Consider the following 24,201-nt stretch of genomic DNA (forward strand, 5'->3'; position numbering starts at 1 on the left):
GTAATAAAAACACACCTATGCATGTTTGAAAACAAGCTACCAAGACTTTGCCACAAACGTCTGAAGCAAAGCCCCACTCACCTGTTGTTTGAATTACTCTGTTATATTTACTTCTAGATGAAGCAACATGTAGCAAGTAATTCAAAGTATCTATCTACCATCTACCACTAAACAATCAGCTGATGTATTTACAGTCAGTAGGCTGACAAGGTTTGAAATTTTGTTTTAGAATTCGTTACAAAGAGCCGGAGCACATGGGAGGAGTTGAGTACTGGGGCTGGTGCTTTGGGTGTGGAAACACAAGCCTTTATGTTGTATTTAAGGAAAAATTGAGTAGAACAGTGGCAAAAAGGCAGCTGTCAAGGAGCTGAGGCTTTCCTGAGCTTTGGGTGTCATTCCAAAGGGTGTATTTGCAGAAATTTGCTTTTGAGGAAGTGGGTTTGCAACAGGAATCCGTCTTGTGTTATCTGTGAGGCTAATCAACCTCTGCCTCATTACGGTTGTGCGTATAATCCCAAGTGTTCACTCGCACTGATCATCTCTTTGACTAAGAGGTATGTCACTGTGTTGATGCAGCTGCAGCAGAATAATTTATACTCTCCTGAGGCAGGGACCTTGCCCAAGTACATGCACTTCTCGCTGCCATATTAAGTCATCACTGACGCCACGTGCACGTAGACAGGCGTTGAGTTTTGACCCTGAATTTGCCACTGCCATCTCATGGAAAATGACTCTGGGTCTGCAAGATCACTGGGTGAAAGAATGTCAAGCACAAATTCACCAAGTGAACTCAGTCCCACACTGTTTAATACACTTTGGTTATTTATCATGCCTAAGTGCTCTTAGAAGAATAGGATGAGGTCTGTGTTGTAAATGGATAAGCTGAGGCACACAGTAGTGGAAGTTGCCCAGCAGGTGTATGAGAAGGATCAGGAACAGAAAGCTGTTGGAGTCAAAGAGATTGTGTTCACTTGATTTTGCCAGGGCTTTCATTTTGTGGTTACAGACTCAGGTTTTACTGACAGTCACCCCTTTACCATCAGTTGAAAGAAGAATGATACTTTATTTAAAGTTAGAGAAATGGGGTGATGTTAGATTAACACTTACCAAGGTGAGACTCTGTAATGTTTATCAGTTGTTTGAAGGCCTATTAAATGAAAATCTCTGCAATTCGCTTAATGTTTTATTCAAAGACGGAAGCTAACATGGATGCTATAAAACAAGCAGGTTAGCTAGCATGTCTCTAAATTGCTCAAGTTCCTGTTGGGATCTATTGAATTTACTGTAATCTTTAATTATAAAATGTAATTACTTTAGAATGGATTATCAATGTTGGTGTCTGTTTCTGTGGGTTGCTTGGTAACGTCTTTCATGTGCTGAAGCACTATCTGTTCTGCGAGTTACAGGCTTTTAAACCTGTAAAGTAAAAGCCTGTGGATATTAGTGTCTGCCTAAATGGAACCTTTCAATCAACTGGCATTAACACGCAGCTTTTTTGTTATTATTTTGCTATTATGTAAAAACATTTCTAAGGACGATGTCCCAAAGAAGCAGCCTGAGAAGTTGCTCAGCTTTATATTAAAGATTTTCAAATAAATTCTAGCCTTTTTATAACATTCTGCCATGGTGTTTGTATGGATATTTATATCTCCATGTGATAATATTAGAAAAAGCAACGGATAATAAACATGGTACTGTTTCATTACCTTTCCCACAGTCAATCCTGATACAAGTGTATGCAAGTCTGATTAGAAAAAAACCCCCATCCATTATTCCAAATATAAATGGCTTATCCTGATGTGTTCAGGCAGACTTTTTCTTCTGTCTGCAGGACTGACAGTAGGTTCCTCTTTTTCTCTGCATCTTGTCATCTGGCGAATTATTTTTTACACAGCTGGGGAAAAATATGGCATTATATTGCAGGTTAAAAATCCAAACTGGAACAGGGCTATTTTGGGGTAGCAAGAAGGTTAGAGATGGGAAAGAACAGGTCCTAGTTTTGAGACTGATATGACAACTAATCTTCCTCCAGCTGCAGAGAAAGGAAGAGAAACCTGTCTGGTAATTTGAGGTGGGAAAAACCAAGTAAGAAATACAGTAGGGAAAGAAATATTGAAAATTACATGCTTTTTTTTGTTGTTTTTTCTTTCTTTTTTTTCTTTTCGAAAACCCAAACCGGAAATTTCTTAGATAGCTTAATAGTTAAATATTTGAAGGGGAGTTGAAGAAAGGAGGCTAAAGAGCCACAAAAGTGGTTATCTTATGAAGATAATGGCTTTGTGTAATGTTCCTTGGAAGTTCTTGAAAGGGTCTGATTGGTTGGTATATTTAGATTTCATCTTTTAAGCATTTACTAATTATCCCAGCCTAGATGGATAAAACTAATCAAATAGCTGTTTGGGAATGCTCTGCATTTTGAAATCTTCCCTGCTAACAAAAGGAGGGCAAGTGACAGTGTGAGGGATTTTTTTTCTTTTTTTTTTTTAACTCTCATCTCTCTGCTTTTTGCAAGTACATAAACCTAGGGATTTTCAGTGGTTTAGTTATTACATATATTAAAGGACATCAGATTTGCACATCTCTTCAGCGTGAAAACACTTCCTTGGTCAAGTTTTTATTCTGAGCCCTGTTTCTTCATTATCTGGATCACAGAACTCGCTAAACGCCTTTTTGTTCTGAATTCTTCCCGACTGCCTTTCCACTGGAGTGTGATGTTCCATAACCTCAGGTTCCCTGAAAATCAGTAAAGTGGTGGCACTCTGAAAATGAAGACTGTAATACAAATGGGTGAAAGCTGTAAATCCCAGCTGTTAAGCATCTCCCATGTTACAGCCTGGGTGGCATCATAAAAGCACTGCCAGACCGAGGAGCTGTGGTGCCCTCCTGTAGTATGTCATGTAGTGTGTGCCAAGAGGAGGGGGTGTTATCAGCTTTGTTGATGCTTTTATTTACTGAGTGTGGAGTGGTGATTTTTATTGTGTGATTTGGCATATTTGATCTTTGAAAACATAAGAGTTCTTGTTAAGACATGTCAAGAGCAAATGGAAATGAGAGAATAGGCAAAGCTGTGGTAGCCGAGTAGGTGCTGTTATGGTGTGCTTCTTAGGTCTAGCAGATGGAGAAGCTTGGGGTATCAGTGAAAACATTAAATACTTGTATGATTTCCTGCTGCAGTATTTGAAGGGACAAAAACATTTAGTGTTTGGCTCAGTATTTTAAAGGAGAGTACTTATAAAGCTGACTTCTAAATAAAAATATTTCCATTCATCAAATAAAAAATGCACTGAAAGCAGTTTTAAGCTAGGCTTGTTCTACACTGGTTTTGTGCAATCTAAATACTGCAATGTTGTGAACCTGCAGAGATGTAGTTGAAGACCCTGAACCAGCAAACAGCTCGGTGCCGGACTGCATTCAGTGCCTGGCTCTGTGTGGCTGCAGGCTGCTGCCCATATGAAATACACGTGGGCTTGAGAGCAAGATCTTTTTTGGGTTTGGATGGAGCAAAGCACAAGAAAAGGTAATGGCCTAAATTATGAAAGTGATAGTGTGGGTTTTCAGAATTCAGTTTAGTTACTTGTAGTTGATTTTCATATATAATCGTCTAGCTGGGTAGCTGAAAATCTAGAAAGTAAAAAGTGACTTACAGATTATAGAAAAGAAAGAGCAATCTGACAAATTCAATTGTAAATTTGGAAGTCTCTGCTATAAATCAGCTGAAATCCAGGGTGATTAGAATTTCTGGGCCAAATAGATAATTGTCTATTAGATGGCAGATGGCATACTGGTAGGAACAAAATCTAAAATTACGGATCTATTTCCATAATTTTTGTGTTTCTGGTGCCATTTTTTCAAATCTAAAATGGCATAATGTTAATGCTGACGTATTGTGATTTGTCATGACTAGAATGGCATCAAATATTCACTTCTAACCTTGGTGTCTCATCAGAAAGTGGACTTAAACACCTCACTATGCAAATTTCCATTTTGCACCTCTCAGCTACATCCTCTTGTGTTTCAGCTTGGCATTTGGAACCTCTGTCAGAGACAGCTTCTGAAAGCTCCATCTCAGTCCTCTGTACAGTATATAAATGTGGAGTCCCCACTTTTAGAAACTTGATGAATCTCTTTAGTGGTTTGAAAGTTGAACTGCTAAATTTGGATTGGAAAGACAGCTGCAGAAAGCCAGAATGGGCAGAACGGCGCAGATGCTTTTGGCTTTTAAACTTTTCCAGTTGCTGCTTTTGAACCCATCATTAGAGAGAGGAAAGCTTGATCTTGGAAGAGGAAAGGGTACCACATTATGCATCTTGCCTCCCAAATATACAGGGTTTAAAAGCAGTGAGCAGAATTCTGTTCACATAAAGGAAAACTGACAGCCCTTTAGTATGACGAGGCAGCATATCCAATCTCATCCATCCTCTGTCTGCCTGATTATCAGCTCAGGACAGAACACAGAAGGAGAGTTTAAGACACTGCAGCCGGCACAGCCTAAGAAATCATTTTGTAGTGGAACTTTCTGCAACACCGTGACAAATGCAGCTTAAATGGTTGAATAGGCAAATTAAGAATAAAAGTATTTATTCAAATAGCACTTGGGAGTCCTGTGTGAAGTGAGTCACTTCAGGGAGTCTGTCAGCAGGCCTCACGTAGTCCCTCCTTGTGTGAGAAGACAGAAGGAGAGGAGGAGATTTCCCTTGTAGGACATAAGCGGCTGTTGGAGGGAAACCCAGGGTAGTTTTCTTGCCTGTGATAGAGGTGTCGGTGAACTCTGGGTCCCAGACAGTCATCTGCAGGAGTGTGGCAGAGATCTTGCATACTTTGAAGAAGAAACATTGGACCTTCTGAAATGGAGAGGTTAAAAAAGTGGAGGGAAGGAAATAACTTTAGATTTCATACTCAGCTTAAAATGAAGCTAGTTCAGAATTACAACGTTAGGAGTTTTATGCAACTAAATAGAGTCATTTCCACATCCTCTCCATGTCTAGGCTTTCTGTGTGCCAGAAGGCTGGGTCCTCCTTTCTCAGCTCTGATTTAGAAGAGAAATGAACCGAATAGATTGCCTAGCTGTTTCCTTTCTAGTGTATGAGCCCAGTCGCTCACTGTGGGAAAGCTGTCTTTATGGAAACACCATCTTTCCTGCAGTAAACTTCAGGATCAAGCTCTGAGACATAAAAGCATTTGATTGGTACCATTAGAGAGAGTCAGGAGTTCTTCAAAGATTTGCCCTGTTACATTCATGAAGAATGAGAACTTCCCATTTAGAATAATGCTGCCACAGAAGAAAAAAACAGGGATCCAGTGAAAATAAAATGAACACCCCAAGTCATATAATTGAGGCATGTCTGAGTGAATTTTGTGGAGGGTTTTCTTTTTTTCTTTTTTTTTTTTTCTTTTTTCCCTGGTCATTATTTAGTTTCCTTGGAGCAGAGCACTCCAGTGACTAATTCATCCCACACTGAGTTTTTAAAACCCAAGTTGACTTTATTTGTTTGTCCAACATTCCTTCCTCTGGTGGTGTTGGAGTCTGAGTGTTATCAATCAGTTCAGCAAATGTTTATCCTTGTCCATATGACCAGCTCTCTGAAACTTTACTTTGGAAGCCTGATGTTTAAAAAGCAGGGGGGGGAAATCTGGTGATGTGGCTTTTTGTGTATGTGCGCTAATTAAGGAAGATACTGCCAGAGGCTTGCAATGATGTTGGGTTTGTGAAACACACAGCTGGAGGGAAGGACAAAAGTAGGAACTGAAATGACAGTAGGCATTTCAGACCAAAGTAACCTGCATATTCTGATCCTGAAATAGAGCAGTAAGTGCTGTTGCAGACACTAGACAGGGGCACTCTGTGGAGGAATGATTTGTTTTAAACTGTCATTTTCTCTCAAATGTCTTGTTTGAGTGAAGCATTTTAGAAGACTCTTATCTTTGTTGAGCGGCAGTGGAGAATATTGTCGATTCTCTGAAGCTGCTTTCTTTCCCTTTGTTATCCGACTTTTTTCCAGGGATTGAATCAAAGAATGTACAGGTCACTGTGATGCTGGGGCTGAAACTGCTCAGAGCCAAGCTGTGTGGATTATAAAAGGGGGCTTTATTTAAGGCACTCCTTAGAAGCTGACAAGTCCTAGTCTCTCCTAGCTGAAGAGAGGATATTTGTAGGTTTAATTTTTCCTACCAGCTGGAGCCAAAGGGGCAGGAGGACAGAAAAAGCTGTGGTGGTGTGTGTGTATTGGAACTTGCACAAACATGCTGCCATGCAGTCCTCAGGGAAAGGTTAATGTGCTGAGCCCGGGCAGGACAGTTTAAATGTCCCAAAAGGAATTGTTTGAGTTGGAATGGGCTTCTCAGAAATCACCCTGCAGGACTCTCTTTAAGAAAGCACTTTTGAGTTTTGTTAGGAAGATATCAAAATGTCATGGATTTCCCCTTTCTCCTTTATGATTGTATTCTGTTAATTAATAGAAAGCAAATTTCTGTGCAGTCCTTAAACAAAGACCAATTTCTTCCTTTGCTCACCACAGTATTAAGTGCATTGTACACCTCCATGGTGCTGCTTTGCCAAAGTTGTATGTGTAACTTCTGCAAGGCGGGCAGATGGTGGGTGGTTTTGCAGTTTGATCAAGTTTCTTTATCACTATCATAAAGAAATGTGAAAACTCAGAAGGTAACATCTCTATACTTAGGGATATATGAGTTTTGGCCTTGCATTTTTAGCCCATTTTAATTACTATTCTGAAATACTGATACTCCGTGAAAAAGGTCAGAAATTCAGAGATGGAGACGTCCTTCCAAAATTCCCACTTGGTTTGCACAGCCCAGGGGAAATGTGGCATCTCAGTGTGTTGGATACTGTGGTACTTCTGATATGTGCCAGTCCCAAGTTCTGCACCAGGAGCGATGAGTTTGAGACTTTAGCAAACTGCTGAATGCAGCCCCATTCATAAGTGTTCAGTGCAAATTAAGGTTCTATAATTAATGGGCCATTGGTTGCTGGATTTAGTAGTGAATGGGAAACTCCCGTTTGTTCCCAGAGCTGAAGTTCAGAAAACTTTCGGTTCTGTTAAGCACTTTCATTCAATTTTTCTTTTTACAGATGATGAAATTCGCTTGGGATAACTACAAACAATATGCACTTGGAAAAAATGAACTGCGACCGTTGACTAAGAACGGCCACATCGGTAACATGTTTGGTGAGTTCTGAATCAATTTTAGTGCAATTTTGTTGAATTTTTTTAAGGTCATGTCATGTCCATGTCAGTTCCTTTCTCTGCAGTGCAGTGAAGTATCTGCAACAGCTTTGATCTCTTTCCATTCTTATGAAGAAAGATTTTCAACACAGGTCCTAGGGGTTACCTACCCATACCCCATTACTGAGAATCTCATTCCTAGAGGCATCTCTCAATGCCCAGCCTGTATCACCTCTGCGTACAGATCTAGCACCAAACGTGTCTGAGAACAGTGCTAAAACCAACCAGTGTCTTTATTAAAACATGAAATCAGTCCAAACCTGACGATGCTATTTGTCTAAGCTTGTAGACGTCAGGACATGACCAAACTGAGCATTTTCTCTCTCATTGCTCCACTGTTGAGCAAGATGTGAATTCCATGAAATATTGAGTGAGTAAATCAATATTAAAGGCTCTTTATACTGTCTGCTTACTGGCTTGTATAATTTTACTCTTTAGCAGATTACCTTTTTTTATGTGAGCCACTTACATAATTTCAGTGCTATTCCCCTGCTCATTCTGGTGGGATACGTGTTGACTTTGGGGGATATAAATTGTCTTTTTTTCTTCATTTGCACTCAAAGCATTTCACTGCTCTGCTCACTCTGCCCTAGCTTGGCCTTGCCTGCACAGGTTGTGCTGCGGTGAGAAGGCCAGCAGAATCTGCTTTAGCAGCTCTCTCCCACCTGTCCTTGGGGAATACTTGCTGTACAAAGGTGTCTTGGCTTCTTTCCGCAAGAGTCTGTTTTGCAGAGATTATGTCCCAGAGTCCCTCATCCAGATTAGGGTGGAATAGGGTTCCTCAGTGGGCAAATTATCTGCAAGCTTTATTTCCTCAGGGCAAAGGGATTGGACTAATACAGTTTGAAGAAATGCTCCCATTCCTGTTTTTGTACTTTCCAGGTGTCCCAGTCCTTCTTTACATCAAGTACATGACATGGGTGTGATCTTTCAGACCGTAGATGTGGAGATCTACTGCTTTGTGTGGAGACTGAGTACAGCCTCCTACACAGGCCTCATTATCCTTGGAGAGCTGTGAGATGTGTGTGGAAGTAAAGGTTTGAAGGTGGAAATAGCATCACGTGTATTCTAGGATGGCCAAAACCTTGAAGAGCAGCAGCCCTGTTTGGCTTCTGGATTACAAGGGCTGGTGGCCCTGATGGAGATGGCAGAGGAAGGGCTGGCTTTTAGTTTAGCCACAGCATGTGGAGAAACCTTGGTGTTCCGCTTGTGGTGCCACTGTCAAGTCCTTTTATTGCCCCAAATGAGGCACTTGTCTCTTTAGTTCCTGCAGAAGTACCAGGAGAGTTAACTGACATCTGGTTGTGCAATACTGTAAGTTGCATGGAAGCTGTGTTAACGATTGCTGGGGTATCTGGAGGAAGCAGTTTTGGCAGTGTGCCTCGTACTAGCACAAGCTGTATATGACCAGCCACTGCTCTTGCCCAGTCTCGCTTTGTCAGGAGCAGTGATTTAAGTTTGTCCATCCTTTGTCTTCCTCTTTCAATGCCCCAAGAATACCCAGGTTTCTTACTTGAGAATTTTCATTAATTTCATCACTAAGTTAAGCATTTTGCAACTTTTCCATTCTGGCAAGCTTGTCAAAATTCCTCAAGGAGCATGCCTGTAAACAGACAAAAATATTGAAAGCTTTTAAATGCATTTATCATGCTAAAACAATTGGCAGTACTTATGCTAGTTTGTAGTGTGCCTGTGAGCACTCTCAAGGAAAATGCTTTGGAGCACAAGGATTTGCAGACAATTGCAGAAAAGAAGCTACACGGTACATTTCAGCCTCTTAATAGGCTTTTCCTCCTTTTAACTGTGCTGGTAAAGAACAGAAGCATTAGGCAATCCATTGCTGCAGCCCTCTATCCCTCTTGTCTTCAGAGACTTTTAGAAATTAGGACAGGGCACTGTTTGTCGTCTTCTTTGTTGCCCATTCCCCCTCCTGTCACATCATGCATCTTTTTATTCCAAACTACAGATGTAATGGAGGCAAATCGGGTATTCACCAGGCTGGAGGTGTCAATATTAAGCTGAGATTTCTCTGCAGCTGCTTCCATGTGGGAGGGAAGGAACCTCTTTGGGGCTATTTTCAAGTATGTTTGTGTGGATAAGAAGCAATCAAGTTCTTGAAGGGTGATACATTTTCCTGCTGTGGATGCGATGCTCACTTGTAGCCTAGCCTTCAGTTTAGCAGCCTCACCCTGGGGGAAGCGGGGGAGCTGCTCTTTATCAAATACTCTCTCTAATCAAAGTAGAAATACAAAATAAGTGTTCACCTTCTGCTCCTACATAGCATTCTGCTTCTCTTAACAGCCGAGAGCTAGCATCCCTCCCCAATGTCTGCCTTGATGTCAGGAAAATCACAGGCAGAAAAATTCCTGTATCTCCACCCTAGTTAATTTCCTTTCTCCTCTGCCTTGGAACGTGGCAGCTCACATCTGGGAGAGTATGTGTACAGTTTCTGTACTTCTTCATACCCAAAGGTCAGACTTGCCCACTACCCAAGTAAGTGCTAGGCTGCTCCATACACTGGAAGACAGTGTTCCCACTCACTTGGACTTGGATCTGGCGACCTGGTCTTACGTTCCTACTTGTGATTGATGCTCTCCAGATCCTATTCTTATGGCATCAATTTCATCAAGATTCTCCCATGTTCTGGACATAGCTTATTTGTACAAAAGTCTTCTGATTGCTGTCATTTATAATCATTGCAACTTGAAAGCCCTTTCCTTAAACCCAACAGCTGTGGTTCTTTCCTAAGCATTATTTATTCATCTGTGATGCTTGTGATAAGATGTGCCATGCTAAACATCCCATCCCATGCCCTCCAGAGGGGTAAACATGTTTTAGTCTTGCAGCCATTTCAGATGTGTGATGATTTCCCTGGGAATTATGCCATGGAAAAGGGCAAAGCACACTACTAGAGTGGAAGGATGATTAGAATGTTAGAATAAAAGCTGCACCACAAGGTTCCAATGTGAATGACTGCAGGATTGCAGGGTTTTCAGAATTATCTGCAAAATTTTTCTCCACACTTAAGCTAACTCAAGGAAGACCTGAAGAGTATCTGGCCACTGTTAGAATCGAGCCCAAAACATGCTTTAGAACTATTTAAGAAAAATGGCACAGCTGGGCTTGTGGCTAAGGGTGAAGGCTAGAGATCTGCAGGTATGTATTCTGTTCCCAGTGCTGATCTAGTTATTTTAACCCTTTTTACCCCAGCATCTCAGCATTCCTGTCTTTGGTGTTATAAGCATTAAATTAATTGATGTTTGCAAAGCATGTTGAATTCCTTGGAGTGAGGCTGCTGGAGAGGGCAACCATATGATATAGCGCAGCACTTGAAATGCACCTGTCACTGTGATATCCAGCATTAGATAGCTGAATTATTATTCTGCCTGCTCCCTGGGTCTGTCATAGCCACTTATTTTTCTGACAAAATGTTTTTAAAATCCTGTTAGCTTTACAGAGTTTCTCTAGCTATGGGAGAGTGAGCTGGCATCTATTTCTGCTCATGCATCAGCTGAATTGTCAGTTACGTTTTGATTGCAGTCTTTTAACAATGATAAGGTAAGAAGCCTGATTTTCAGATACCTCTTGAAGTGTGCAGTGCTGGCAGCAGAAGAATTCTTCTTTGACTTATAACCTGAGCCAATTTGCTCTGAAATCAGTGACAGCAAGTAAATATGGAACCTTGCTGTGCTGTTAGACAGTCATTTTTCACCACCTAACTGCACATTAGTATATTAATTTTAGTATAAAAATAACAATCCTTAACTAGGTTTCCCCCCTTTTTTTCCTCTCTCCCCACTTGAAATCACGCCTAAAATTATGAATTGCTTGCCACAGCCATTGCTTCTCTCAGCATATGCTGAATTTATGCATCTTTGTGAGGGTCTGTAGCTTTATCTGATGTGAATCCATGTGACAACTGTCACATCTAGGACACAGCCAGGTCACCAGAACTGGATGGCAAAGATCTGACAGCAGCTGGATCTGAAAGATGTAGGGTGTTTAGACTTCATCTTTGTGTAGGGCCCTCTGTGTTGTTCCATGTTTGATTGCTTGGTGACAGAATACACAGGGGTATCTGCGCAGGCAGGGTAACAGTTCTTGGAAGATCAGTGGCTGCTTAGACTGTGTTTGTATACTCAGCTCAGACTTTGGCCTGAACTGTCGTGACTGTTTTGAAGACAGGAGGTCATTGGTCTCACCTGCCTGGAAATAGTGCTATTTTGGCTCTCCAGGATAAAAGAAGGATTTGAAGTGACTGGGGAAGAAAAGTAGTGACCACGTGAATATATACGGAGAGGCCTCTAGAAAGTACCAAGTTGACTGTCCTGAGATTCAGAAACCTTCAGGTTTTTTCTCCCTGGCAAATGCAGTGCAATCTTACCAGACTTTCTCACTGCACTGTGACACTGTGACCTGCCCAGTGTCTGATCTGGATGGAGATTCAAGTAACATCTCTCCACTGGACTTACACCACCAAGCTCCTTTCACAGGAACTTTTAACAGCAGCTAGAGTGCTCTTTGATCACCACCTCAGGTGCTGGGCCCAATTGGACACAAAAGGCTCCACGTCCCAGAGTGAGTCCCTTCAAACATCCAGTCTTGCCTGTTGAGCCAAACATTTTCCAAATAGCTGCTTCCTTCATCAGTGATTTAGCTAGGAAACCATGAAGCAGGCAGGAAGTGTGCCCACCTCAATTAGAAGCAACAGGAGTTGATGTATGAATATTTAACATGGGAAAAGTAATTAGATGAAAATACTAATTTAGCAACATTCTAACTACCAGAAGAGAAATGGTAACCTCCAATTGTGCAATCATTTGGTACAGCTTTTCTGTTCTGCCTGTGAGTCTCTTTCCCTGTGATCACAAAATTACAAAACCCTGGAGTGTCCTTTTATGTGATTAAAATAGTAATAACAACAACAATAATACTAATAATAATAATAATTGCTGTCTGAATTTGTATGCTAAATTATTCCTGCTGCCTATTGCACATGACATTAGATGGTTGGCTCCATGGGCTCTTTAAAGAGAAAAATATATTGTAATGAAGATGTTGCTGGAACACTGTTGCTCCCTGGCATCATCATCTTTTTTTTTATGTATAATGTTACCCAGTTTAATATTATTTTCAGGAAGGGCATTTTGAGTTGACGTTGGCTTTTGCTGTCACGGAAATCTGTAGCAACAAACTTATTTCCTGTCAGCAGGAAGCAGTGAATCAGGATATCCTCCAAATATCAAACTCATTGGAGATTGGTTGCGTGATTCATGTTAGAGCTGACATTTATCCCTGTTACGGGGTTTTTTTCCCCTGCTTTCCACCTGCCAAAGATCATTCCTTCCAGACACCAAGGTTGTCATTAATACTGCAGGAGATCTGTTCCCACTCTGCTTTCACCTTGGGTCATGCTGAGAATGGTGGCTTCCTTTAAATGTGCTGTTTCAAGCATTAGCTCAAACATCAGGGCTCCACTGAACCCTAAACCTCACACAGAGAGATTTAAGCTTATTACAGTGGCTCAGCTGACAGGTGAGTAACTTGTCAGCTTGAAATACTCATTTAAAAAGTTTAAACAGGAAAAAAACTATTAGTGTCTCATATAGTGGCCTAGGGCCTTCTTCAAACACCTTTGCTATCAAAGCCCTTATTCTGGGCCTGAGCTAGACCTGATCAGCTCCATTGTGGCAGGAATTCTTGAAAAAAAATTATTTGAACCGAATAGATTAATCTCCCCTCAACTGAGATTTACATCTTGCAAAACAAAAAGCAAACTCAGAAAATTCCGTGGAGAACAGCCTTGGCCTAAGATGCAAAGCACAGATGCACGTTCCAGTGTCTCTCTGCGTTCAGCCCTTTAGATAGGACAGCTGCAAAGATTGGACAGCAAGGGTTCGGTCTGAGCCTGTCTTTAGCAGGAAACCGGGCAAACTTCACATTATCTCAGTGTAAAAGCATTAATCATCCCAGGCTTCCTCATGAGTTTCATGAACTTTCCATTGACCCTGAACAGTTTTGAGTTTAATGAGGCCTAAAAGTAGGAGAGTGTCTTGGGATTTGTCAGAACTGCTTTGCACAGCAAAATGGAGGAGAAGGAAACAAAAAAAAATTAGAAAAACAGCCATTAAAGTAGCAAATGAAAGCAGAAAAAGAAAGAAAATTTTGTTGAGATGTTGTGACTAGAGAGCATTCTTTGAGACCTGTTTTCAAGATGCTGAGGAGTAGAACATACAGCGGTGTGGAGGAAGCAAGCCACACATGAGCAGCCCCGTTACCATGTAGACAGGGGAACAATCCAGGCTATAACTATTTTTTTCCCCTTTTTTCAGACTCTGGGGACTGTATTTCAAAATACAGTGAACTAGTCTTTAAGCTTTTTTCTTCTTTTTTTATTTTTTTTAATCACCCCGTTATGGATGTTGTTTGTGCCTCATTCCGGACACTAATTATGCGGAAATAATTGTCTAATCTTCAGAGATATTGAGCGTGTGATTAAAAGGCATCCAACTGAGAGTGGGTGTAGTTGGACTGCTCACCGATTCTTCTCTGGATTACGGAGGCGTTGTGGCAACTCCACAGCAAAAGCTGAGTTGGAGGTTTGGCACTTCCAACTGGCTTGAACTAACATCCAGCATCCACTCCAAGGATCTTAATGGCACCCCTCTGTGTCGACTTGATAACAACACAGAATATACAGAGTTGAATACCAACCTTGAAGCTCCTGACTACACAAATACCTCTGCTTTGGTCAGAATTATATCTTCTAGAAATGCTGAGGGCCATTTGTCTTCTAGCCACCATTTGCAATCAGATGCTTTGCGTTATTGCTGCTGCAAACACAAACCCACCTGCAGACATGCACTACCAGAAACCATGTAAAAAGGCAGAGCAAGTTAAGAACACTTTAAAAATGTACTTTTAGCTATGCCTTTTTATGTTGGAAGTATCTTGAGACTTCTGGTTTTCCTATCTTTATCCCTCTGTATTTAGCTTTTCCTTGTTTATTCAGAGGAGATGGGTAGCTATAAACTGTGTAGCAAAAAGCCCACTTATCTTCTTTGTTTTTAATTCACTCCTTTTCCACTCTTGAAACTTCTGAAGAGATTAGGCAGGTTCAGAACTGGCTTTGCTGTGTTAGATTTCACATTTAGAACTTAACTGCATTATCATATCTCTTTTTGTGCTACTGCTGAAGTTTCTTGCCACCTTCATTATGTATCTCATTAGATATTCATCTGGATTAGTGTTAGATTTTGACATTTTTCTATTCACCTTCAGGAGATCGCATTTCAAATGGCTCCTGCTACAGAATTTCCTTTTCTATAATTTCTCCAGGTACTTGTTTCCGATTTTTTTTTTTTTTTTTCATCTCGCTGCCTTTTGGGACGAGAGAAGTCTCTTATCTCACTTAATCAGTAGGTTTAACATCATCCCATAGGACGTCAACTTTCAGATTTGTCACTGGTTTCAAGGTTGGATCTGTGTGTTCAGAATATTGTGGTAGGCATTTGTCATTTGAAGACCTTTATACTTTTAAAAAAATACTCTCTTTTAGCCTCTCAGGATTGTTCTTGTCTCTAGAGAGAATTTTTTAGAAGTTCAAGAAAATCCCTTAGCCTTTGCTTGAGGCATCAGTGTGAAAAATGGGGAGGATTTTTTTGGACTTAGTAAAATTGTTCATCCTTCTTCTGATGTTTTATTCTCAAAAAATCTACTGCACCCTAATACACTTTGTATGCAGCTCCCAAAAGAAGAAAGGAGAAAAAACTCAGTGCAGGAAAATGAAGGTGTTTCAAGAGAAAGTTCTAAAGGCAGAGGTTGTTTCCATACCGATTTCAATATACCCATAATATCCTTGCTCTGATACAAACATGCAATTAAGAACACCTAAGTTACGCCTATTTCTTGCCACAGTGCTTCTATCTGAATACACGATTACATAGGGATATCATTTCTTCACAGAGCTGGAGGATGGGAAAGCACAAATTATGCAAATACTAAAGTGTAGTGTGGTCCAAGGTGACAGCATTCGTTGTGATGGTCTTCGCAGCAGCCTTGATTTGTCTGTCTCTCATCTTAATTTTCAAACTCAAATCTGTGCTGTGTTCTGCAAGCAAGAGCAGATAATTCAGAAACAAAGAAACTGAGGATCAAGTTTTTCCCATACGTGAGAGCAGAGAGCTTTCATTGACTTCACTGAGGCCTTCTTCAGGCATCTGGAAGTGGAAGTCGCCTTCAGGCACTAAAATTAACACCTTTTGACTAGGCTAGAACATTCCTTCTCTCTTGGCAGGCTGCATCCTGGTTGCTGTGGGAACCAGCATTTTTAATTTCCTGACTTCTGTGTACATCCAAAATTGTAACTGTGATGTACTCTGTCACTAAGGTAGCTTTGGGGGTTTGCAGGGAATCGAGCCATCAGAAAGCATTTTACGTAGCACTTCCTTTCCTCAGAATCACTTTGGTGCATCTCCAAGGGGCATCTTCATGGGGCTTTTTGGAGACCTGCAATTCTCATTCACCTTAGTGAGTAATCAGAATAAAAAAGGAACAGTGAGAAGTCATTTAGTCCTTCCCTTCTTAAGCCATCCCTAAGCTACCCCATGTTGGAAAGTCATCGCAGGCATTCTGCTTCAGTGCTTTACAGTTTTAAAGCTTGTACTGGTGTCTGACCTCACTCTCCTGTGGAAAGTTAAGCTGTGACTTCTTGGCCTCTCCCTGTGGGTGTGGAGAATGGTTTACCATCTTACTCTTTGCAGCATCTCTTTGTGTCTTTGCAAAATGTTGCCAAGTTCCCTTCAGTCTTCTCCCCTCAAGGCTGAGCAACCCCAGACCTTTCCAGCTTTAATTGTAGGTCACATGCTATGGCCTTCTTCTCAGTGCTGTTGCTCCCCTCTGAAGTCTCCAGATGAGCCAAATGTTTCTTGAAGTGAACTCTCTGTCCTGGCTGAAGCGTTGCCCTTTCATGTTGCCCTTTCAATGCCCTTTCAGTGCAAGAGCCCTTTCATGTCTTGCATGTGACACACGCTATTTACCCATCCTGGGGTGGGGGTTTGCTCCTTTTTGCAACATTACAACATTGTTGATTTGAGCTGAATTTGTGATCTCGGTATCATTTTCTGCAGAGTGCTGTCTAACCATTTATTCCTTATGCTTCGTGGTTCGTTTTTCTTCCCTCAGGGTGAAATACGTTGTATGTCCTTATTGAATTGCATCCTGGTTATTTCAGACTATTTTCCCAATTTGCTAAGATTATTTTGATATCTAATCCTGTCAAGCAACGTACTGGAGAGTGTTTGGAGTCTTTCAGCCAGGGTCTTGTTGGTGTGACTTTTAACAATACAGGAGAGAAAAGGAAGAATATGGACAGATGGTTCCAAGCGATGGAGTTACCATGGCTTAATGTGTTCCTGCTCATCAGCTGAGACATGGTAATGGACCATTTGCATTCTCCTGACCCACTGCATTCACAAATAAAACGTATTTAGATTCTTTCATTGTTGATTATTAGGCATCTTAGCTCAGCTCGTGAGCAGTAACTTGAGTGGATTGATAGCAGGTGTCCAGGCCCAGCTCCTACATTCTGTTGCATACCAAACAGCATAATTAATCCCATTAACTTTATTTTGAGGCAAAGGGTAGTTTCATTCCTGTATCTCTGAATTCTGCTCTCAAACCTGGGCTTGTGTTAAGGACCAGATCATTTCTGTGAACACACTATGGGAGGTGATGTTTGCTTGTCTGGACTGTAGATAAAACCACGTCAGGGATGAGCAGTTTTATAACCCAAAGTAGAATGCACTGTCTGTTCTGCAAAGCCCCTTCAGAGTGTATCTTATCTGCTGAGGGAAAAATGCCACCTAGAGTTACAAGCTGCATCTCTCTCCTGTGCTGTCATAACACATCTGCCACAGCCACTTTTAGGGAAGTGTGTTTGGAAGATAGAAGGGCACCTTCTTCCTGATTATTATAATGAAGCATCTCTCCTTTGAATTCTAAGATGAATTAGCAGTCTCTGCTCATTAAATGTTACTTGTGTCTCTCAGAGTCCATGGATAATAGTTGCCAGTAGGATGTGTGTGTTTGTTTTAATAGGCCTGTTGGGACCCCTCACATGAAATGATGCAAGTCCTCAAGGAGGTATGTGAAGGAGCAATAAATAGTATATAATCAGATTACCTTTAACCAGTCTAAAATTAATTTCAAACATCTAGAAGAGGAGAGACCAGCAGTATTTTGCCCCACCAGTATTGCTGCTGTTGTCTTCTGCTTAACCTTCTTGAACTGTTCCTCCCAGAATTACTCCTTGCTTTTCAAATTACCTATCTTTGCCAGAAGTAATTACCTCTGCTTCACTGACATCTGAGCCCTGTTGCCCAAACAAAGGAGAAAACCTCTTTCCCGAAGGAGCATTTGAATGATTATTGCTTTCAATTTTCTGCTGAGCTCTCCGTAGCCAACATAGTCTGCCTGCAATAGAATCTGTGTGTCATGGGAAACGGATTGGATACATGTGCAGTGTGGATTTGCAGTATCTCTCCTGTATCAAGGATTGTGTTCCTGAGGCTCAGTCAAACGGCTTCCTCCTCTATGACACTTTCAAATAGAAACAGTTTGATTTGAGCTCCAGGAGGTTTGGAGTCATGCAGTGACGGGACAGTGCCTGTTGTTGGAGGATCGCTAAATGATGAAAGATGGTTGAATAAACTGGGGAAAAGAGGATTAAACTGGGGAGCTGCTGCCAAGTATTAAATACTTAAGAATCAGTTGGCAATAGGTGCTTATCATATATCTTTTCTTCCCTTCCACTGAAGGAAGTAACTATCTGAAGGGCTGTTACTGTGACAAGCAATTCATTTTTATGCTTAACACCTTTCTTTTCTTTTTTTTCCAGTGCATAATAAGAATATTGCTAACCTGTTCCCACCAGCCTGATCTCCTCCAAACACAGTCTACTTTGCCACATTCCTAAATGAGCATGAGTTCTCTTTTTCTCTCTCTCACCCATCACTTGTTCAGGGGAGAGCTGCCACTGCTAGTTCAGTTTGAATGATAGGCTTAATTCTTCAGGGGAAATTGATATTTGAAAAACATGAGTGGTTTGTAATCCAAAAAAGCTATTTCTTCCCCAGCTGGAACACATTCTGTATTAAATTTGATCATAGCAGCCTAAAAGCCAACACTTCAAGATGCTTCTCTGTGGTGCCAGATTTACCTAGAAACTGTGCAGCACATATGCTAACACCCATTGTGTAGTGCAGGTGGAACTGTGATTCATTATCACTTGCCGTGAACTTGAAAGATCGCTCCTGTTGACAATGAAAAACAGACTGAGCTATTTTGTGGGCCAGATGTTTGGGCCATCTTCTTAATGCCAGTCTTCAAAATTCCTTGCCTTTAGGTGGGCGGTGGGTCATCCTTATTTGGCAGATGGCTCTTTCAAGGTGGTGTTCTCTTTTAGGCTCTCTGCACAGTCTAATGTACCATAGGCTTTGCTTCTTCCAAGCCACGTGCTCCAGGATTAGTTGCTCTCTTGTTTCTAAGCATCTTTTCAGGGAATGATCAGCACTTTGACCTTTCCTTAGTTGGGGCAAGTGTGACATTATCCACCCTACAGTGTACAGGACTAGGTTTTGAGTAGATTTAGGTAATCTCGGCATTGTCTTGAGTGATGCCCTGCATCTAGTAAAATGCATAGGTTTCTGATGAATCCACTAAGTATTCCTTCCAGAACTGCAAGAAAATTAGCATCTCCAGGATCAGATAATTGATAGCTGAAGAGATTAGTAGCCAGTTGGTAGCCTACAAAGCAGGGTCATCATTCTGTCAGCTACCAGAGCTAAATCTATCAGGAATCACGAAGTAGAAGAGATGAGGTGTGACACATCAACATAAACTGAAATTAAGGGTGGTTTGTATCTTGGGGTGAGGGAGGCTGGTTTGCTGGGATCTGTGGGGGCTTGGCACAGTACCCCCCCCATTGTGTTGCCCCTGCTGCAGGTAAGGACAAGCACCAAGGAGAGGCAGAATCTGAAGCGAGCCAGAACTAGTGCAGTTAGTGAGCTGGAAGCCACGGCAGTGCCCAGCATGTTGCCCCAAGAACCTCCATCAATGGCTGCTCACAGCTGACGTTGGAAGGGGAGCAGAGGACAGAGCTGCCCACGGCAACTGCCTGTGAGCTGCTGGAAGCCAAGGGCTCTGTAAGGTGGGTTCTGCTCTTCTGCGTAGTCACCCCCTGCTCTGTACATCAGGGGAGTACATGTGGGGTGGAGAGTATTCGGGGTGTGACTTTTGACCAATATCTGGAGAGGAGAATGAGGAAGATTAATAAGAAGATGACAGGAAAATAACCTTGGATATGAAGTGTTTTCTGATGAAGTCCCTGAAGTGTAGGTGCAGTGGTTTATTTGGAAAGCAAAGAAAAATGAGGTTGCTCAAAAGTTAATGGACTTTTTTTTTCCCAGTCTGCAGGAGAATGTGCTGATAAAAAAAGAAATAGATCTTTTCTAATTCTTGGACTACTTTTTTGTCGCCTTTATCTCTCTCTGCTGCTACCTTGTTGTTCAGATGTAATTTGTTTAGTTTACGTTAAATAAAGGGAATGAAGTTACTCTGTGTTACAGCTATCAGGTTCACAGACGAAAACCTCAATAAATAAGGCACAGTGGCAAGGCTGTAACTCAAGTCTGGTGGTGTTGGCTTTGCAGGCTTCATCTGCAGAATGTAGGTACCATTCATAGGCAGCTGAAGGACCAGGTTGTAATGATAAAACTGTGAAGACTTAACTGAGAAATTTTCTTTCTTCCTGAAAAGGCCTGTAACCTGTTTCCTAGTTTCATTTGGATTTTCTGTTTAATTTGTGTCAGCTGAACAAATAGTACCAACCCTGTCCTCGTCCTACTTGTAATGTGAGCAGATTGTCTTTCTACTTGAGAATATCTTCTGGAACTGGAGTTTGTCTTCCAGTACAGATACCTAGTGCAAGGTTTCCATGCTAGAGGACAATTATGAAAGGAAAAGTTAAAAAATAAACTGGTGGGAATGTTTTTGCTTGGTCAGCAATGCCATTCCAGAGGGGAGATGAATGGCTAGTGCAAGGTGCTTAGGATGAACAGAGACAGAAATACCAGGTCAGATAATGGTGGATAAACTAATGTGATCGATGAAGATGGTGAGACAGCAGCTGACTAGGCAACAGGCCAGTACACAAGGGGCTGTTTGCTTAGTGTCAGAGGGGTAGCATGTGCCTTGCTGTCTATTATAGACTCTTGTTTCTTGTCTTGCTGTAACTGGTACTGAGTAGAATAGGCTAAAACTTTGGTCATCATGCTGCAGCACTTTGCCTGAATATGGATTTTTAAATTGTTTTATTTCTCTAACCAGCACATTGTCTTCATTTAAACTCTGTTTCTTTTTAAACTTGGAGGAAGATGCCTCCTGCTTTTTTGCTGGCAGAAGAAACTAAGGTCCAGAGCGGGCAGGGAGCTGTAGTCTAAAGCCAGATCCTATCTCAGGAGTTCTAGGCTCCCAACCACTTGTTCTGCCTGACCCAGAGCACTCTGCAGAGAGGACTGGCAAATCTTCGCTGCAAAGCAGATTTTTCAAGAAACTGTGCAGTGATTTTCACAGGTTACTTTGTTGCCAAGATTATCCTGAGCTATGTAAAAAGTCTCTGTGTAGATTTCCCCCAGAACTCGACAGTATGGCACTACCCAGAAGCTGTCTGGTGACGTGGTCTCAGCCAGCTCCCAGGCTTCTCGCACAAATCTCTGGATAAATGTCAAAAGTTCAGTCTGGTCTCCAAGCACTATCAATGAGAAAAAAAACCAAAAAGAACAAGAAAAGCAGCACTCGGAGATGGTCGCTTTTCAAACTGCTGTTTTAACAAGGCACTGATTTTAATCAAAGCCAGTTCAATCTTTTGAAGCCTTCAGTACCAGCATAACCAGAAGAAGGGATCTCAGTGTTTTCAGTTCTTGTTTTGCCCTGCATTGCCTGCACCCCAAGAGGTGAAGATAAATAACCAGTAACAACTGGAGTCTTTTGTGCCTCAACAGTTAACATGTTCATCATGTTTCATAGAAACTGCATCCTAATTTTTATTCCAAACAAGATTTCAGCACTAATTTTTGTTTTGACAAATATGATTTGACATAAGAACAGTGGGAGTCAAGACCTTTCATTTTTGATCTAGGTTTACATTGCACTGATCTAAATTCCTCCCCCTTTCGCTCTTGCCTTTCAGTTGTAAACTTGGTTATTAAAGTTAGCAAAAAGCTATTTGAAACTCTCTGTTCTGTAGCATTTAAACAGTCCTGCTATATGCAAGATTAAGTATGATAGCTTCCTAATGACTTGTGCTGTTCATTTTAAGCATTGGCACAATGCATTACTGTACAGATTTTTTAAATGGCTTTGTTGAAAATGAAGGATTTGGTTTCTGTTCACTGAGAAACTTCATAAAGGATTGTTTGCCAAATGGCAGGACCAGGCCCCCTGGGTCTTAGTCTCCGTGACATTAGAGGCGATATTCCTTAACCTCTTTGCTTGCTCTAGTGCTTTGGCACTGCCTGCTGAATAGGTGTGTTGGTGAGGTTAGTTTGGGCTTCCATCCATCTTTGTGACAGACAATTCATAACAGCAGCATAATAGCAATAGCAGGGGTACGTGGCGCTCTAAACGCAGGTCATGTGGCACAAAGAAGAATTTTATTTGAGCTAAACCCTGATGTCAGGGAGATAGTGTTGAAAAGCTGGTGAAGATACTTCTGTCTCCTCCTGCTTAGGAATCCTTGCACCATTTCCATCATTGCAAAGGCAGTGCATCTAGGCACACACTAAATTCATCATTATTCCTTGTACCTAGATAGCAAAGCTGGTTAGAGTTGAGACAGGGAGACTGCCTCATTGCATGTGATGTATGTGCCATTTTGGCTTTGCAGCAGGGCAGCAGCACTTTAGATCACACACCTGCAAGCCATCGTGCTTAGTGGCTCCCTAGACACAGAGTGGCTGTGGGAGTTAGGCAAAGCTGTTGGTGAAAGGCATTTCTCCTTCCTAAGGAAGAGGGCTATTAAAGACCCCACTCTTAGCTACTCATTTGCTGAAGCATCACTTTTACAGCTTTTTTAAAGACTCTCAAGGGACAGACTTGCAGCTGGGAGCCCTTCAAGTCTCATATCTGGCCTGTGATACTCCAAGTTGGCTATTTTGGGAAGAGGGGAGTGAGGGAAGGCAACTCTCTCTGTCCCTCCCATCACAGCTGCTCCACTTTGTCTGGAAAATCAAACATTTGCTAAGCTATGGAGGCTGAATATGTCCTGGGTTAGGCCACTTGTTTAGCCATTGGGAGTAGCAGGTGCAGGTCTGTGTGCTAAGTCTGGTAGCAAAAGGACTTGAGCAGGTAGATCCTCAGCCTGTAAATACCTCACCCCAAGGAGGTATTCCATTTTGGCCAAAATTCCTTCCTAAAGCCCGAGTAACTTCCCCCCCCCCACAAAAAAAACAAAACAAAGCAAAAACACCACCAACCCCAAACCAATACAAAACTGATTTTGACAAAGGAGTGCTCTTTGATCCCAAAAAGTGATACCCATCAGGTAGGAGAGCTGGTTGGACTTCGTAGGAATGGAGCTGGAAAAGCCAGAAGGAAGAGTGAGGGCTTGGTTCACCTGTGTGAGCTGGTATAGAGAGCATGCAAGGGTTTTTCATGATCTGCTGTACTGGCTGTCCCTTCTCTTTGGGCCTGCTATTCTGCATCCTACTTAATGTAAACCTTCTGAAGTAGGATGAAGGTAAATGAATCGTGCGTTGTTACCAGTGAGTCATTCTGTTGCCTAACTATTGTCTCTTCTCTTGTCAGTGAGTCACTGACACCTTATTAGAGCAGCTGATAGACCCCAGGCCTTGTTCCCGCTGGAAGGAGTGTGATGGGGCTTTGTTTCAATGGCAGCTGGATAGGCTGAAAAGATGGCAGGAGGCTCAGGCTGCACGGCGCAGAAGGCTGATAGATTTCCTCGGTTATGGGCAACACTTTAGCAGTTTGAACTGATAGAGAAGGAGCAGAACAGGCGAAGACAAACCATTTTCTGAGTGCAGCAAAAACCACAGTCTATTTTCTGGTGCCAAGGGAATGCATTGAAAATATCCTAGATGCTCTTGCAAGTGCTCTGAAGTCTCTTTGTTTTTCACTTTTCTTTCTTCACAGTCTGGTTCTGTCCCTCTTCCCTTTCCTAATTTTTGTCCTTTCCTTCAGTCCCTGCTCACTCCTCAGTCATGTAGCTCCTGTTAAAGAAAAATCTACCCAGTACTGTGCATCTCAGCTTGCTATATTGTCTGCATGCAAGGTGCAGAGGCTAGAGGCAGAGGTTATATCAAGCTGAAGGTTTTGACCTTGGCTGCAAGAAGCTGTATGAAAAGTTGTGGCTTTCTCTGACATGACTGTCTTCTGTTCTATGTAGCTCCTACAGAGACTGAAGGAGAGCTAAAACCAAGATAATGTCACAGTCTCCTGATAAAAGGCAATTCTTTGGTGTGAAGACTTTGTCTTTTGCTCAGTAGGTCATCCTACTTCCTAAAAAATGTAATCCTGTCCTCTGGGCCCTTTCTAGTAGGGGAGTTCAGCTGTGCTGTGTGAGCAATGCCTGGATCAATGTTCTAGCCCCAATACAACATATGGTCATCCCTTGCTATTCCCAGGCAAGCCTGGGTTGTAAACGTGAGCAAATGCAAAGTGTTCACATCAGTTGAATTTCACATTCGGATTTGGTGGCTCATGAAGGCTTCAGCAAGTCAGATGTAAACTCTTACTGCTCTACTAATGATCAAACGTGCAGTTTCTGTTGTGTACCTGATGCCGGTGTGTTTGATTGGCCTGTTTCTGCCTAAATTGGTGGGTTTGATTTGCAGATAATGGGTAGCTAAAAGGAAGTTCACAGATGCAGCAGCAGTTGTGATTG

The 24,201-nt window shown here is 41.8% G+C and overlaps 1 protein-coding gene across 1 annotated transcript in view; it reads left to right on the top strand.

Moving 5' to 3' along the window:
- Positions 1 to 24,201, top strand: part of MAN1C1 (mannosidase, alpha, class 1C, member 1) — a 65,196-nt gene that overhangs the window by 14,044 nt on the left and 26,951 nt on the right. Inside the window, exon 3 of the mRNA XM_010576350.1 lies at positions 7,088 to 7,184. Within this exon, the coding sequence (XP_010574652.1) occupies positions 7,088 to 7,184 (97 nt within the window). The remainder of the gene's footprint in view (positions 1 to 7,087; positions 7,185 to 24,201) is intronic.

Source organism: Haliaeetus leucocephalus, unplaced genomic scaffold, assembly GCF_000737465.1.
Source record: "Haliaeetus leucocephalus isolate CR32 unplaced genomic scaffold, Haliaeetus_leucocephalus-4.0 Scaffold517, whole genome shotgun sequence".
Lineage (NCBI taxonomy): Eukaryota > Metazoa > Chordata > Aves > Accipitriformes > Accipitridae > Haliaeetus > Haliaeetus leucocephalus.